This window comes from Rhinoderma darwinii, chromosome 2, assembly GCF_050947455.1.
Source record: "Rhinoderma darwinii isolate aRhiDar2 chromosome 2, aRhiDar2.hap1, whole genome shotgun sequence".
Lineage (NCBI taxonomy): Eukaryota > Metazoa > Chordata > Amphibia > Anura > Rhinodermatidae > Rhinoderma > Rhinoderma darwinii.
The window spans coordinates 159,381,780-159,395,797 of NC_134688.1; the positions used below are offsets into that span (position 1 = coordinate 159,381,780).

Sequence of the window (14,018 nt, forward strand, 5' to 3'; positions counted from 1 at the left end):
GATAGCAGAGGCAATGAACGGCTCACGTTCATTGTGCCCTATGCCCTGTAGCTGCCGTATTCCATCTGTGTATGTGTCGTTAATCGACACATACAGAGATGAAAAAAAATGCCAGCCTCCATAGAGAAGTAAAAGTATGAATATATTAACCCCTTAATGACCGCCGATAAGCCTTTTCACGGCGGTCATTAATGGGCTTTATTCTACAGCGCCGCTATTCCACGGCGCTGCATTAGAATAAAGTAAACAGAGCAAGGAGCTGTCAAATCTCCCTGCTCTCAGAGGTAGCTGAGGGCTGGGAGCGTCCCTGCTCTGCCGAGTGAGATCGATATAAGTATCGATCTCACCCGTTTAACCCCTCAGATGCGGTGCACAATAGCGTGCACCGCATCTGAGTGGTTTTGGAGAGAGGGAGAGAGCTCCCTCTCATCCCACTGACACCCGGCGATAAGATCGCCGAGTGTCTGTGTCTCCAACGGCAGCCGGGGGCCTAATAAAGGCCCCCAGGTCTGCCTGTAATGAATGCCTGCTAGGTCATGCCGGAGGCATGACCTAGCAGATGCCTGTCCGTTTTAAAAGGACATTCAATAATACACTGCAATTCAAAAGTATTGCAGTGTATTATAATAGCGATCGGAGGATCGCATTGTGAAGTCCCCTAGTGGGACTAGTATAAAAGTTAAAAAAAGTTGAATAAAGTTAATTTAAAAAAACGTGAAAAAAAAGAAAAACCCACTTTTTCCCCTTACAAACAGATTTACTATTAAAAAAAAAACGTAACGTCCGTAACGACCCCGACTATAAATCGATTACATTATTTAACTCGCACTGTGAATGGAAGAATTGCTGGTTTCTGTTAATCCTGACTTTAAAAAAAATGTGATAAAAAGTGATCAAAAAGTCGCATCTACTCTCAAATGGTACCAATAAAAACTACAAGTCGTCCCACAAAAAACAAGACCTTATACAGCTATGTCGACGCAAAAATAAAAAAGTTATAGCTCTTCGAATGTGACAATGGAAAAATTTAGAAAATGGCTTGGTCATTAGGGCCCAGAATGCAAGCAGGGGGAAGGAGTTAAAAAGTAGAAAGTGACAAGACAAATAAATACAATTCTTGTTTACATTATATTAAAAGCAATATAATGAAAAAAAAAAAAAAATCATGACGACACCTTCCGTTTAGTGCAAATAAGTTTGTTACCTGCATGAAGTCCAAAAACGTAAAAGGTAACAAGTCATCAAGGTGACCAATATCTTTGGAAAACCGATTCAGAATCCTTCCTGAAAAAAAAAAAGGACATATAAATTTACTTACATTGATGAGTGCTTAAAATGAATGGGTCTTCAATATCAAAAGGTTTAGCAATAAAATAACACACTACACGAGTTTACATTTCCAGTTGATGAGGAGAGGAGAAACAATAAATGTTCAAGAAAGACCTACCTCAAAATTAGCAAAAGCTAAAAATCTATACCTTGTTCCCTCCAATTTCCAATGGGGGTAAAGGGAAAAAAAAAATCAAAAAAAAAAATCACAGATTGCACCAATTAATGGCGTTTTCTTAACTGGACAACCCCTTCTCAGCATAAAAATTCCCCAGCAATCAGCTCATCGCCATGGGTTTGGATTCTCTAAAATGTTTTGAACTCTAAATCTGTTCCATACACCCAAACGGGACAGTTCATGTGCATGGATTTTTACAAACCCCGTTCAGACGTATGTAAAAGTCGAAGAAATTTCTGCAAAAAATGTGTTGCATGTGAACATACCCTAATGTGGGGCATACTGTTAGTTTTGAGAGACACTGCCAACCAGTTGTCAAATAGGCATTTTGGTTTGTATCCAAGACTGCCAACCTATGTACCACATCAGTAGACGTGTATGCAGATTTTTAGTTTAAGGGGTTTTCACAAGACAGGTGATTGTATGTGATTGATTGAATGTATGTTTGCTGGGGATTTCCACCTCAAACCCCTAAATCATCAAAATTAGAGTTCCAAGTCCCTGTTGCTCCTCATGGCACGACCGCTGTGAGGAGGAGATTGAAAGGAGTGGTGCTCCATTCAAAGTTTATGGGGCTTCCGAAAAGAGAGTGGAAAAACCCCTTTAATCTATTACAAATCAGCTTCAGTAGAAATGGATAAAATTACAGACTGGTTTAATAAGTTGACCGCAAAATACAAGAGACAAGGCAGCACATCCAAAATAACAGGAATTCATTTACCCACAAATGCGACGTTTCAGTCCAACAGGACCTTTCTCAATAAGTTCACCTTCTGTTTTTAGTGATATACCTTTTTTACAGTCGTTTTTTTTTTTTCTTTACTAATTATTATTATTTCTATAATCGAAGACTTGAAATCTTTGAATTGATGGTGTCTTTTCCATGAAACATAGACATACCGGCCAATACTAACAGTAAGCTATAGGACTAAGCTGAATTAGAGCTGCAGAATTAAATGTTTCTTTTCAAGTACATTTATCAGGTAAAAAAAAAAAGAAAGACTACCAGAATAAGATAAGTTTAATAAAAATCAAGTGGCGGATCGTGATATTTCTTCAGGGTACTGGAATTACTAATTGAATGCCACAAACTTGAGGATGGAGCTTAAACCTTCAGAATGTAATTTACAGTTGTACCTATCAGAAATGTACTGGGATTAAAGAGAATACCCGCGGGGAGGAGAAGACTCGTTTTAAAAAGAGAAACAGAGATGTGATTAGGCCTTTAGAGCATTTAAGCTATATTCTAATGAACATTAGCCTCTGAATAAAATTGCATTCCAAAATATTCTTCATCTTCTGATAAGCAGAAGATCAAAAGCAATGTTAACAATTCCAACTCCCCTCGTGCAAAGACAAATAACTAGTGTGGGTAAAACGAGCATTAAGGAAATGCCCAAACCTCCTGCAAGCCCCCTAGGACTGTACAATGCCAGCATTTCCTTAGGTGAAAATTTATACGTGACCATCACTTGTAGTATAAAACAATAAAACCTTTACAAAATTTTCTATGTGATCATGGCTGGATTAAACATTTAAAATATTTTTTCCCCATAAAGATAGCCAGGGAGAAATAAAAAAAAAGCATTTATTTCAATTTTAAAGTGTATTTCCAGAAATCAGAGAAAAATATTTTGGGTATGTGTCAAAGTGTCTACATAAAAGTGCTATATATTTTTGGTTTGTTTTTCAATGTCTAGTGCACTAGGCTACACATATGCTGCACACTTCATTGACTTCTATAAGAGGGGTCTGAATCTCATGCATGCAGTCATTTTCTCCCTCAATGATATCAAAGAACTACATTGCCCAACATGTTTTTCTACTTAACTGGGGAACTGGAAGTCGGCCTATGTATCATTGAATATGTGCTCTCAATGGTCACGTGCATTATTTTTGTACATTGAATATATTTAAAGTGAGTGTCACAACTTTTGCCTCTCCCCTTTCCTTCCCACATCAGTCAACTTGTCTCCTCTGCCCCTATCTAGTTGGGTTAATCATACCTATCTCGGAGGCAATGCTGCAAGCCATACTAGGAAAGTTTACTTTTAATATTTATGCACCGAATGTGAAGTGTCCGGCTTCTCTGCTGCAGCCCCTCTGCTCCTGGATCGCACGGCGTATAACGGAGGACATGTAGGGCCTTCACTCAAGTGTAGAGGGGAGGGGTGGCAGCAAAGCAGCCGGAGACACTTCTCATTTGGCGTGTGAATATTAAAAGTCTATTTGCCAAGTGTTGGTTTCAGCATGACGGACGTCATAGATCTGATTAAACGTCTCTCCTCTACCCCTATCTAGTGGTGTTAGGATAATGGGGGACGGAGCAAAACTCATGACAGATTCCCATTAAGTGTTTGAGTGATATGCAACTGCAGCATCTAAGTAGTTTGTAGCCCATCGGCACCCACACGACACGATTGCGGGGGTTGTTATGGCAAAAGGAAGCCCGACAACGGCCACCTGGTCTGCCAAGTATGGAACACTATAAGGCCCCGTCTGAGTCGGGGCCTAATAGACGTCCTGACAGTGTAAAACCGACAGATCTAATACACTGCACTACATAGGTAGTGCAATATATTAGACTAGCGATCAGGGGTGCAAGCCTTCTAGTCCCCTAATGGGACTAAAAAAATAAAATAAATAAAAAATATACAAATTCCAGAATTGATGTTTTTTGGCCATGCGTTCTTCCCAAAAAATTAATCAAGAAAATGTGATAACACATTTGCAAGTGGCAGAAAACTGGTATGAATAAAATCTACTGCTTATCCCACAAAAAAAAGCCCTCACACAACTTTTTTATTTTTCGGTCTATGGAGTGAAGGCTCTAGTAAAGCGAGAATGAAAATACATCCTGATGTGCAAGCCTGGAGGAAAACATTCCTTTCTGTAGTAAAACAAAACAAAAAACAGAACTATATCATTTTAGTTTCGCCATAATCGTACTGACCCGCTGAATACAATTAAAGTGTAATCTATACTGCACGGTGACCAATGTAAAAAAAATGACATAAAAAATAATGATAGAATCGCTGTTTTTTTTGTTCATCTTGCATCACAAAGTGAACAAAAAAAAGTTACATGTCCCCGAAAACTGTACCAATAAAAACGATAGCTCGTCTCACAAAAAAAAAAAAGCCCTCATGCGGTTACGTATATGGAAAAAAAACCGTTATGGCACTAGTAAGGCAGGGGTGAAAAAACCTGATGTGTAGGTCAGAGGGGAACATCCCGTCAGTATTAAGAAGTGGTTATCAAGGCCCTAATAATTCAAAACCAGGATGGGGAGGGCTCAAGAATATATCTGCTGGAAGCAAGGGTGCCCATAATACCAGGGCAACACTTTACCAGCAAAGTTTCCCAAACTACAAAGGAGGAAAGGTCCCAAAAAAGGTGCAGTGTGTTCCAAAATGGGGATAAGAATAAACACCATCTATCAGTGCGACACTGGCTTGTGCATGAAGGATTGCTGTGTATAATTATTTACCCCATTATTATACTCTTATTATACCCTGATGTACTCACACAGCTTACATATGCCCCCATATTATAAACTGAAATACCAGTAAAATCCCCAGATAAAAAAAAAATTCTACCAAGCAAAATCTACGCTCCAAATGCCTTATGGCACTCCAACCCTTCTATGCCCTGCAGTGTGCCCAAACAGCAGTTTACGTCCACATATATGACACTGCCATACCTGGGAGAACTTACGTAACAATTTAGTGGGGTAGGACTCCTTAGATGGCACAAGCTGGACACAACATATTGCAAACTGAAATGGCAGATTTGTAGAAAAATTGCAGTTTTCACTTTGAATCATCCGCTGCGTATTAATTTTTGAAAAACACCTGTAGTCTAAAGGCGCACTGCAACACCTTTTGGGGGTCTCTTATTATTTCACATGAGAGCCCTGCAATTGTGAACCAATGCAGTGTAAATCACCAAATTAGGCCTCAAATGCGCATGATGCTTTTGCACTCCTGAGCCCGGTCGTATATCCAGGCAAACTATTAGGGCCACATATAGAGCGTTTACAAAACCAAAAAACAATACTTAGAAAGCAGTCTTTTCACATTGGCACAACATATTGGGCATTGAAATAGCAAAGCTATTGAAAAATTGCCATTTTCACTCTGCAAAATTCAGTGCACACTAACTTACATCTGTGGGGTCTACATGATCACTACACCCCTAGATGGATGCCTTGAGGGGTGTAGTTTCCAAACTAGGGTCACTTGTTTTGGTACACCAGGGGTTTTGGAAATGTGACATGGTGTCAGCAAACCTTCCCAGCAAAATCTACGCTCCAAAAGCTAAATGGCGCTCCTACCCTTCTGAGCCCTCCAGTGTCACCAAACAGCAGTTAATGACCACATATGGGGGGTTGCTGTATTCGGAAGAAATTTCTTTACAAATGCGGTGCTTTTCCTTCTTTATTCCTCGTAAAAAAAACAAAAAAAAACTGGAGCTAAAACAACATCTTATTAAGAAAAATTTAATTTACAATTTTCAACGCCCAATGATGATCAATTCATACAAAAAAACCTGTGTGGTCTAAATCCTTACTACACCCCTAGAAGAATTCCTCAATAGGTGGTGTTTCCCTAATGGAGTCAAATATAGTATATATAAATACAGCACCAGAACGAAGCTCAGTACAGAAGTCTAGTATCAAAACCAAGCTCAGCACATAAATACATCACCAAAACCAAGCTCAGTACAGAGATAATTTTCAAAGTAAGGTTAACCCCTGCTATAGAATTTTGTACCATGTAAAACTACAGCATTCAGTATGACCTAAATAATGGTAAGGTTAGGCTAGGAGTTACGGTTTCACAAAAGAAAACGGTACCACCAACCACCTCGCTTGAGATCATACAGTGAATCAGTACTGATCAGTCAGGGGCAGAATAAACATTTAAATTTAGTGACTTACAGGGGACGTCCTCTGACTGGAGTCGTTCTCTTTCCTTTTTTCCCTCCATTCAACCCAGACCTCCATGATGACATCTTCCAGCTAGGTCTCGCCTCTGAAGAGTTTGTCACGCAGATGTCTTTGGCTCCTTACTTTTACAGCACATCGGTAACCTCTATACTAAACAAAAAATCTTCATAGCACCATACACTGTGCCCCGAATACAATTGTATCACACATTGTGCCTCCTGTAGAAAGTGTCAAATACAATGTGCCACATACAAAGTTGCCCCTGTAGAAATTTTCACATACACACCCTGAACATACCCCTGGAAAAAATTGCCCCCCCCCGCCCCCCCGTGGAAAGTGACACACACTGTCCAGTGCTGAAAAGATCAGGTAGTGCCCCCGTAGAAATTGTCACACAAACCCCTGGAGATCATGCCACACACATACAGTGTACCCTTTAAAACATGCCAAACACACTGTGCCCCCATAAAAAAGTGCCACACACACTGAGTCGCCCTGCAGAAGGTACCACACTTACTAAGCGTCCTGCAGAAAGTGTCACACACCCTGTCCAGTGGCTGAAAAAAAATAAAAAATAGGTAGGAGTAGAACTTGGGGATATGGCCTAAAAATAAAATCTGTTTATGGTAACGTTTTCAATTTTAACCTCGATTCGCTTATGTTTTTGCTAAAAGAAACGGAATAAAAGTTAATTGAGCAGGCGCCGTACAGAGTCAAATATATTTGATGCAAGCGTCCCAGTCCCGCCAACCGGCAATTATTAACTATAGCAAAGAAACTGCTATCATAACTGATGGGAGTAGGAAGCCCGCAAGTAATATATTGGACACTCGTATATTACTGCGGCTGTGTCACCATTGCAGTTTGCGCAATGCACGGGACACCTGTACATTGTACGCAGACGGTGGCCATGTACAGACCTGAGCACCGATGCAGTGATTACATATAGTGACCCTCTGGTCAGCGGACACTGTAGGGGGGGGGGGGGAGACTTTTAAACATCGGTGGGTACTCCCATGGATAAAAAGGCTAAATAAAAGCATACAACTTGGAGAGTGATGACATGGCTAACAGCTGCTGAGCTACCTCTCTGGAAATACGCACCACGCATGCAGCATCACAACGGTGCTGTGGGGGAAAGCTTAATAGTGTGGGAGAGTGATCATCGCAAAAGTAGTCCAGCAACAGTCCAAGTTTGGCAGACTGATAAGCGGCAACAGGTTGTAGCAAGAGACAGGGACGTAGTCCGGAAACCGTCCAAGTTCAGTACACAGATAAGCGCCAATAGGTTGTATAATGTCAGCAAGGAACTAGACTACAGGCAAGAAGCTTAATAGTCGGGAATGGAAAAAGTGAAACCCAGACTTAACAAGCCAAAAAGGTAAAACCAAATTAAGGCAAGGAATCCAGAGGCAGGAAACAAGAGATTCAGCAGTGGAGATGTCTAATATTTCAGATGAGTCAATGAGAAGAACCACTGCCTTTACACAGAAGTCTCTGGGTTAAAATCTTGACACTGCCATACTGAATCCGGCCAAATTAATCCATGCTTGAAGAGGTACATAGCCCAAAACATTGCATGTTAAAGTCACATGTATATGGAGTTGGCTTAATAAATATCTCCCTTAAGTAGGCTTTAAGAGGACTCTAAAACCCCACCGCAAACTATATATAGTAAATAAACTATATTACTTTTTTATCCTATAGTGGTCTCCACTTCTCCTTGCCAATATATCCACTCATTTTACTTCCATTCATAGAACACAACTCAATGGTAGAACACCATGGAGTATGTACTTATGTATACAGGTTAAAGGGGAATTCAAGCTTCAGCAAATAATTGTAATTATTTGTATAATGAAAAGATATACAATCTCCTATTATGCTTTCTGTATGAATTCCTCACGGTTCTCAAGATCTCGAATTGCTGTCATTCTATAAGAAGCTTCATTGTTTACTTTCAGTGGATAAAAATCTGTCCAGGTGATCCACTCGTTGCAGTTACAGTACAATTAAAAAGCCATGCACCCGTCTGATTACTACATGACCATGAACAGATTTTTAGCCCCTGGCGTAAACAATCAAAAAGTTCTTATTGAATGATTGCAAGCAGAGATCTTGAAAACCATGTAGATTTGGAATGTACATTTCTTATTCCTTGCTAACCTTTCAATAAAAATAAAAAAATCCTGAAACTGAAATACCCACTTAAATTGAATCTGGTTTGTTGATACTGGCTGGTTCAGTAGTGTCCTTGTTCCTTTTGTATCATCCCTTTTCCATGAAGATTGTAATCATGTGGGCAGCGCCGTCTCTCCTAATGTTTATATTGTAACAATATATCAGACTGTAACTATGTCACTGTACCCTGTAACTCATTGTACAGAGCTGCTGAAAATGTCACTTTATAAAAAAAAAATATTATAATCATGAAGCATAATCTAAGGAGTGCAGTCTTTATCTTTGCATGTCTTCTATTGGATGTCCCCTACAGGCAGGAAGGTGTATTCGAGATGTTCACCTAATATTCGTGGGGTGTGCAAGAGCAGCATTAAACAAGCTGCATTTTCTCATTTGAGAAAAATTACTTATAGTTCCGGGACTATTATATTAGGTTTAACTTAACCCCAGTGAGAGACAAATTTCAGTACTCTATGCAATATCCATTGCCCGCACACGCACAACAGAAATGTGTATCCTGTAACATTAAATATTGTAATCGGAATACACACTGTTCTTGGATTTCTCCGCAAGTAATTACATAACCACTGAATGCCAATTAATCACTGTTAAATACAAGACCTGTGAAAGACGTGCTATGTACACATCTAAGACTATTTAATCCGCAAATACTTTTCACTATCTAAGCTACACAATGATTCATTAAACCTCCCTTGCTACACAATGGTGAGGCTAAACCTGAAGTGAATAACTCGAAAATCTTTTGTTTCTTAATAAAAGACATCAAACCACAGAGTGTATTATTCTTTCCATGCTCACGCTGTAAAATACTTTAATTGCGTGAACTGAAATGTGTTCAGGTGCTCACTATCCATTTTTACTCTCGCAGGTGTTTTCAGTCATTTGCAGTCATTTTGTTAAAATCTTTTGATCCAGGTATGAAAATACTTGACATTGTACCACACCTGTGCTTTTTATACTTCATAAAGCCAAGGCTAAGGCGGTGTTCACATCAGCGTTGCTTTCCATTGATGGGATCCGTCGGACCTTTCCTTTGAAGGTACCCCCTCACCGGAAAAGCAAACGTAAACCATAGGTTCGGTTTGCATTACTATTGTTTCAATGGTAAGGCTTCAGTTGCTTATGGTTTCCGTTTATCAGCGTTGTGTAAGGCTTCAGTTTTTTTGCCTAAATCAAAAGCACAGTCGACTGGGCTATTGATTCCCCTCAAAAACGGAAACCTTACACAATGGTGGCAAACAGAAACCATAAGCAACTGAAGCCTTACCATTGAAACAATAGTAATGCAAACCGAACCTATGGTTTACATTTGCCTTCCGTTGAGGGGTTTCTCAACTGAAACCAACTCTGATGTGAACAGACCCTTACTTTGTAATGTAGTCCAAAGCTTGGGAAGCGTTTGTTTTCTGTTGGTTCCAATGTAGACTTAGGTCGGTTTCAGCACCGTATATGGGCAATTTTAGAACCCTATGCTAGAATACAATGGTCTAAAAGCGGTTTTAGGTTGTAGAATAATCTAGTAAAATTCAGAAATCAATGTGTAATGGAGTCCCAGAATTCATAGGTCAGTGGCTGCCTCAGGCATAAAGAATTATTCCAATTTAAAGAGGCTCTGTCACCAGATTATCAAATCCCTATCTCCTATTGAATGTGATGGGCGCTGCAATGTAGATAACAGCAAAGTTGTTTTGTTTTTTTGAAAAACTATAATTTTTGTCCAAGTTATGAGCAATTTTATATTTATGCAATTTAGCTTTTCAATGGACAACTGGGCGTGTTTTCTCGTTTTACCAACTGGGCGTGTATTGTGTTTTTACCAACTGGGCGTTGTGAATAGAAGTGTATGACGCTGACAAATCAGCATCATACACTTTTCATCGCTCCTACCCAGCTTCTTTCACAGCAGACACAGCGTGACGTCACCCACAGGTCCTTCAACCTTGTCGTCGGACAAAGATGATACATCGGCTCCAGGCGTCCAAAAGGTTAATATGCTCGTCTCTAGGGACTTTGCTATGCTTACCTGCACATACCCTGCACTGTACTGTCTGACGCCTGGAGCTGATGTGTCTTCTCTCTTCCGACGCCAAGGTTGAAGGACCTGTGGGTGACGTCATCATACCCAGCCAGCTTCTTTCACTGCAGACACAGCGTGACGTCACCCACAGGTCCTTCAACCTTGGCGTCGGAAGAGAGAAGACAAATCCGCTCCAGGCGTCAGAGAGTATAGTTGAATTTGCAGCAGCATCACCATGTGCAGATAAGCATAGCAAACTCCCTAGAGACGAGCATATTAACCTTTTGGACGCCTGGAGCCGATGTATCTTTTTTGTCCGACGACAAGGTTGAAGGACCTGTGGGTGACGTCACGCTGTGTCTGCTGTGAAAGAAGCTGGGTGGGAGCGATGAGAAGTGTATGATGCTGATTTGTCAGCATCATACACTTCTATTCACAAGGAGCAGTTGGTAAAAACACAATACACGCCCAGTTGGTAAAACGAGAAAACACGCCCAGTTGTCCATTGAAAAGCTCATTTGCATAAATATAAAATTGCTCATAACTTGGGCACAAATTATAGTTTTAAAAAAAAGAAAAAAACGTTGCTGTTATCTACATTGCATCGCCCATCACATTCAATAGGAGATAGGGATTTGATAATCTGGTGACAGAGCCTCTTTAAAGACGATCATTTTTGAGAAAGTTATGAGCTAGTTTAGATTTATGCTAATTAGTTTCTCAATGGACAACTGGGCGTGTTTTTACTTTTTACCAACTGGGCGTTGTGAAAAGAAGTGTATGAGGTTGACCAATCAGTGACTAATTAGTGTCCCACACTTCTGATTGTTCCAGCCCTGACCTGATTAGTCACTGATTGGTCAACCTCATACGCTTCTCTTCACAACGCCCAGTTGGTAAAAAGTAAAAACAAGCCCAGTTGTCCATTGAGAAACTCATTAGCATAAATCTAAACTAGCTCATAACTTGCTCAAAAATGATTGTTTTTCAAAATAAAAAACACTGTTGTAATCTACATTACAGCGCCGATCAGATTATGTAGGAGATAGGGCACTTATAATCTGGTGACAGAGCCACTTTAAAGCATTTTTTTATCTACCCACTGGATAGGTGATAAATGCTAGATAGGTGGGGGTCGGAATGCCGGCGCCCCCACCCATCGCCAGAACGGGGACCCCGGTCCTAGTTTCCGCCAGCCACAAAACGACAGCTAGGAGGAGTTTTAATGGAGAGGCAGCAAGGCACCCTGCCGCTCCATTCACAGTGTATAACACGAACATATTATAGGTTTACAAAATGTTCGAAAAGTGTTAAATTATTAAAATAATAAAATAATATTCTTATTGAACAAAATTGTTAAACATTAAAAAACAAAAAACATACGTATTTGGTCAATTAATGTGAATTTTAATACAAAAAACAAAATGGCAGAAGTTATTTTTTATGCATTAAGCTATTGTTAAAAAAAAAAAAAAAATGTACATAAATTACACGTTAACTTATATGTACCCCAATATAATGTCCAAGAAACCTAGAACTTAAACAACAGCTCAAAAGATATAAAAGTTATGTCTGACAGGCAAAAAAACAAGAAAATTGACAAATTGGCTCAGTCCTCAAAGGGTTTATCCAGGGAGAAAAAATGTTCTCCAAATAAAATAAATGCTGAACATGGGCACACTTACTAATGTGCATGTTTTTGCATAACTGCGCGGTTTCTCAGTTTGACAATACATTACTGGGTTTCCAGAAGTCCTTTTTTCATAGTTAAGGCATGTCATCATTTCACGTGACCGCTAGTGGGCTGGCTCCGTGAAGTCCATGCAGTAGTAAGCCAGACCCCTTCTTTAACAGTGGCGTCTCGGACATTGTAATAGCTAGCAGACCTGAATAATAATATGTCACTGGCTATTCCATAGAGCATGCACCATACTGATCCACGAATGAAAAAAAAAAAGCTTTGTTATTGGGGGCACTTGTGGTCATTGTGTGGGGACCGCTGTAAGACACATAGTGCCGGGAATGTGGAGTATACACATGCACTAGTGATCGGTACTTGGGGTGGGCGGGGATACACATCACGAGGAGCGAAATGCATGATGGTACTTGTAGCTTACGGAGCATGCTAAAATGACAAGTAGAGCCTATTATTCAGAAGACTGTCCATGGCTGCAGCTCTATATAGGGGATTGGTGTATGACGAAGAAGTGTGATTTACTGCAGGGAATATCGTTATATAAATATGTTCAGACATTTTTTCTTCTTCATTTGCTCCAAGGATAACCCGTTTAAGGGGTTAAAGGTCATACATAAAGATGTCAGTTTACTGTAAAGGGAAACAATGGTAAAATGCAATTACTTATTCTAACACATTTAAAGGGTACCTAACCTTTCAGGTGACTTTTCAGATAAGCTGTCATGTGTGTACATGGGGAATAACTAATTCTGGCCACTGTATGACTTGTATCGTGCAATTTTGTGTTTTTTTATTAGCAGTTTTCACCTCTGCAGGTTCTATCATTCTCAGTTTACCCTGAGATAGTGGAGCCTATCTGCTATCATTCCCTCCATACACTGCACACATAGAAGGGGATAATCCTGTTCTCCGATCGCTTTCTTTCACATATATAAAAGTAGCAGCATGGAGGAGATTATAAAGCAGTAATGTGCAGTGTAGCTGTGAATCCAGCATTGGCGTGAGACATAACACTTACTAGAAGCTGAAGCAGCATCTGAGTGTCCCTCCTCTGTCTCTCTCACTCTGCCGTTATCCTCCCCGCTCCATAGACTTTTATAGGCAACTGCAATATGATCTCTCAGTGAGCCGATAGTCTGTCTCGTCTTGAGGAGACAGATTTAGCAGTAAATTCAGTTTGCATGAACAGTTAGGCGGGGTCGGTGGAGAAAGCACATTTTCTCTAATAAAATATAATACAAAGTTTATTTTATTCGCTTGTACTATTGATTTATGCAAAGTTTGTTGAAAAGCTACAGACCATTTACAGCAACATTGTGTTATTTTATACTTGTATTGCAGAATACATTACATGGGTATCAGCCACTCACATATTTCACTTCCCCACAAGCATATATTGTCAGTTTTGCTGAAGCAAGTGTACCCCCTGTGTCGACTGCTAGAACCCCCCCTTCAAGTTATAGTGGCAACGCATGCAGGGTTACTTTATATTACAGTGGATCGGTCACATCAATATGCTGTTTTAGGTAAGAGCAGCATATTACAGGTGCAGGTCTGTCCTCCTATTATCCAAAATGGCACACAAAAAAAATATATTGCTATTTGGCCAATAGGAGAGATCAAAGAATAGACCGGACTCTCGGTG

The 14,018-nt window shown here is 40.0% G+C and overlaps 1 protein-coding gene across 2 annotated transcripts in view; it reads right to left on the reverse strand.

Annotated features, from left to right (window-relative positions):
• Positions 1-14,018, reverse strand: part of ABCC4 (ATP binding cassette subfamily C member 4 (PEL blood group)) — a 300,550-nt gene that overhangs the window by 144,769 nt on the left and 141,763 nt on the right. For both annotated transcript variants that reach the window (XM_075852387.1, XM_075852388.1), the window contains exon 20: positions 1,205-1,284. In XM_075852387.1, the coding sequence (XP_075708502.1) occupies positions 1,205-1,284 (80 nt within the window). The remainder of the gene's footprint in view (positions 1-1,204; positions 1,285-14,018) is intronic.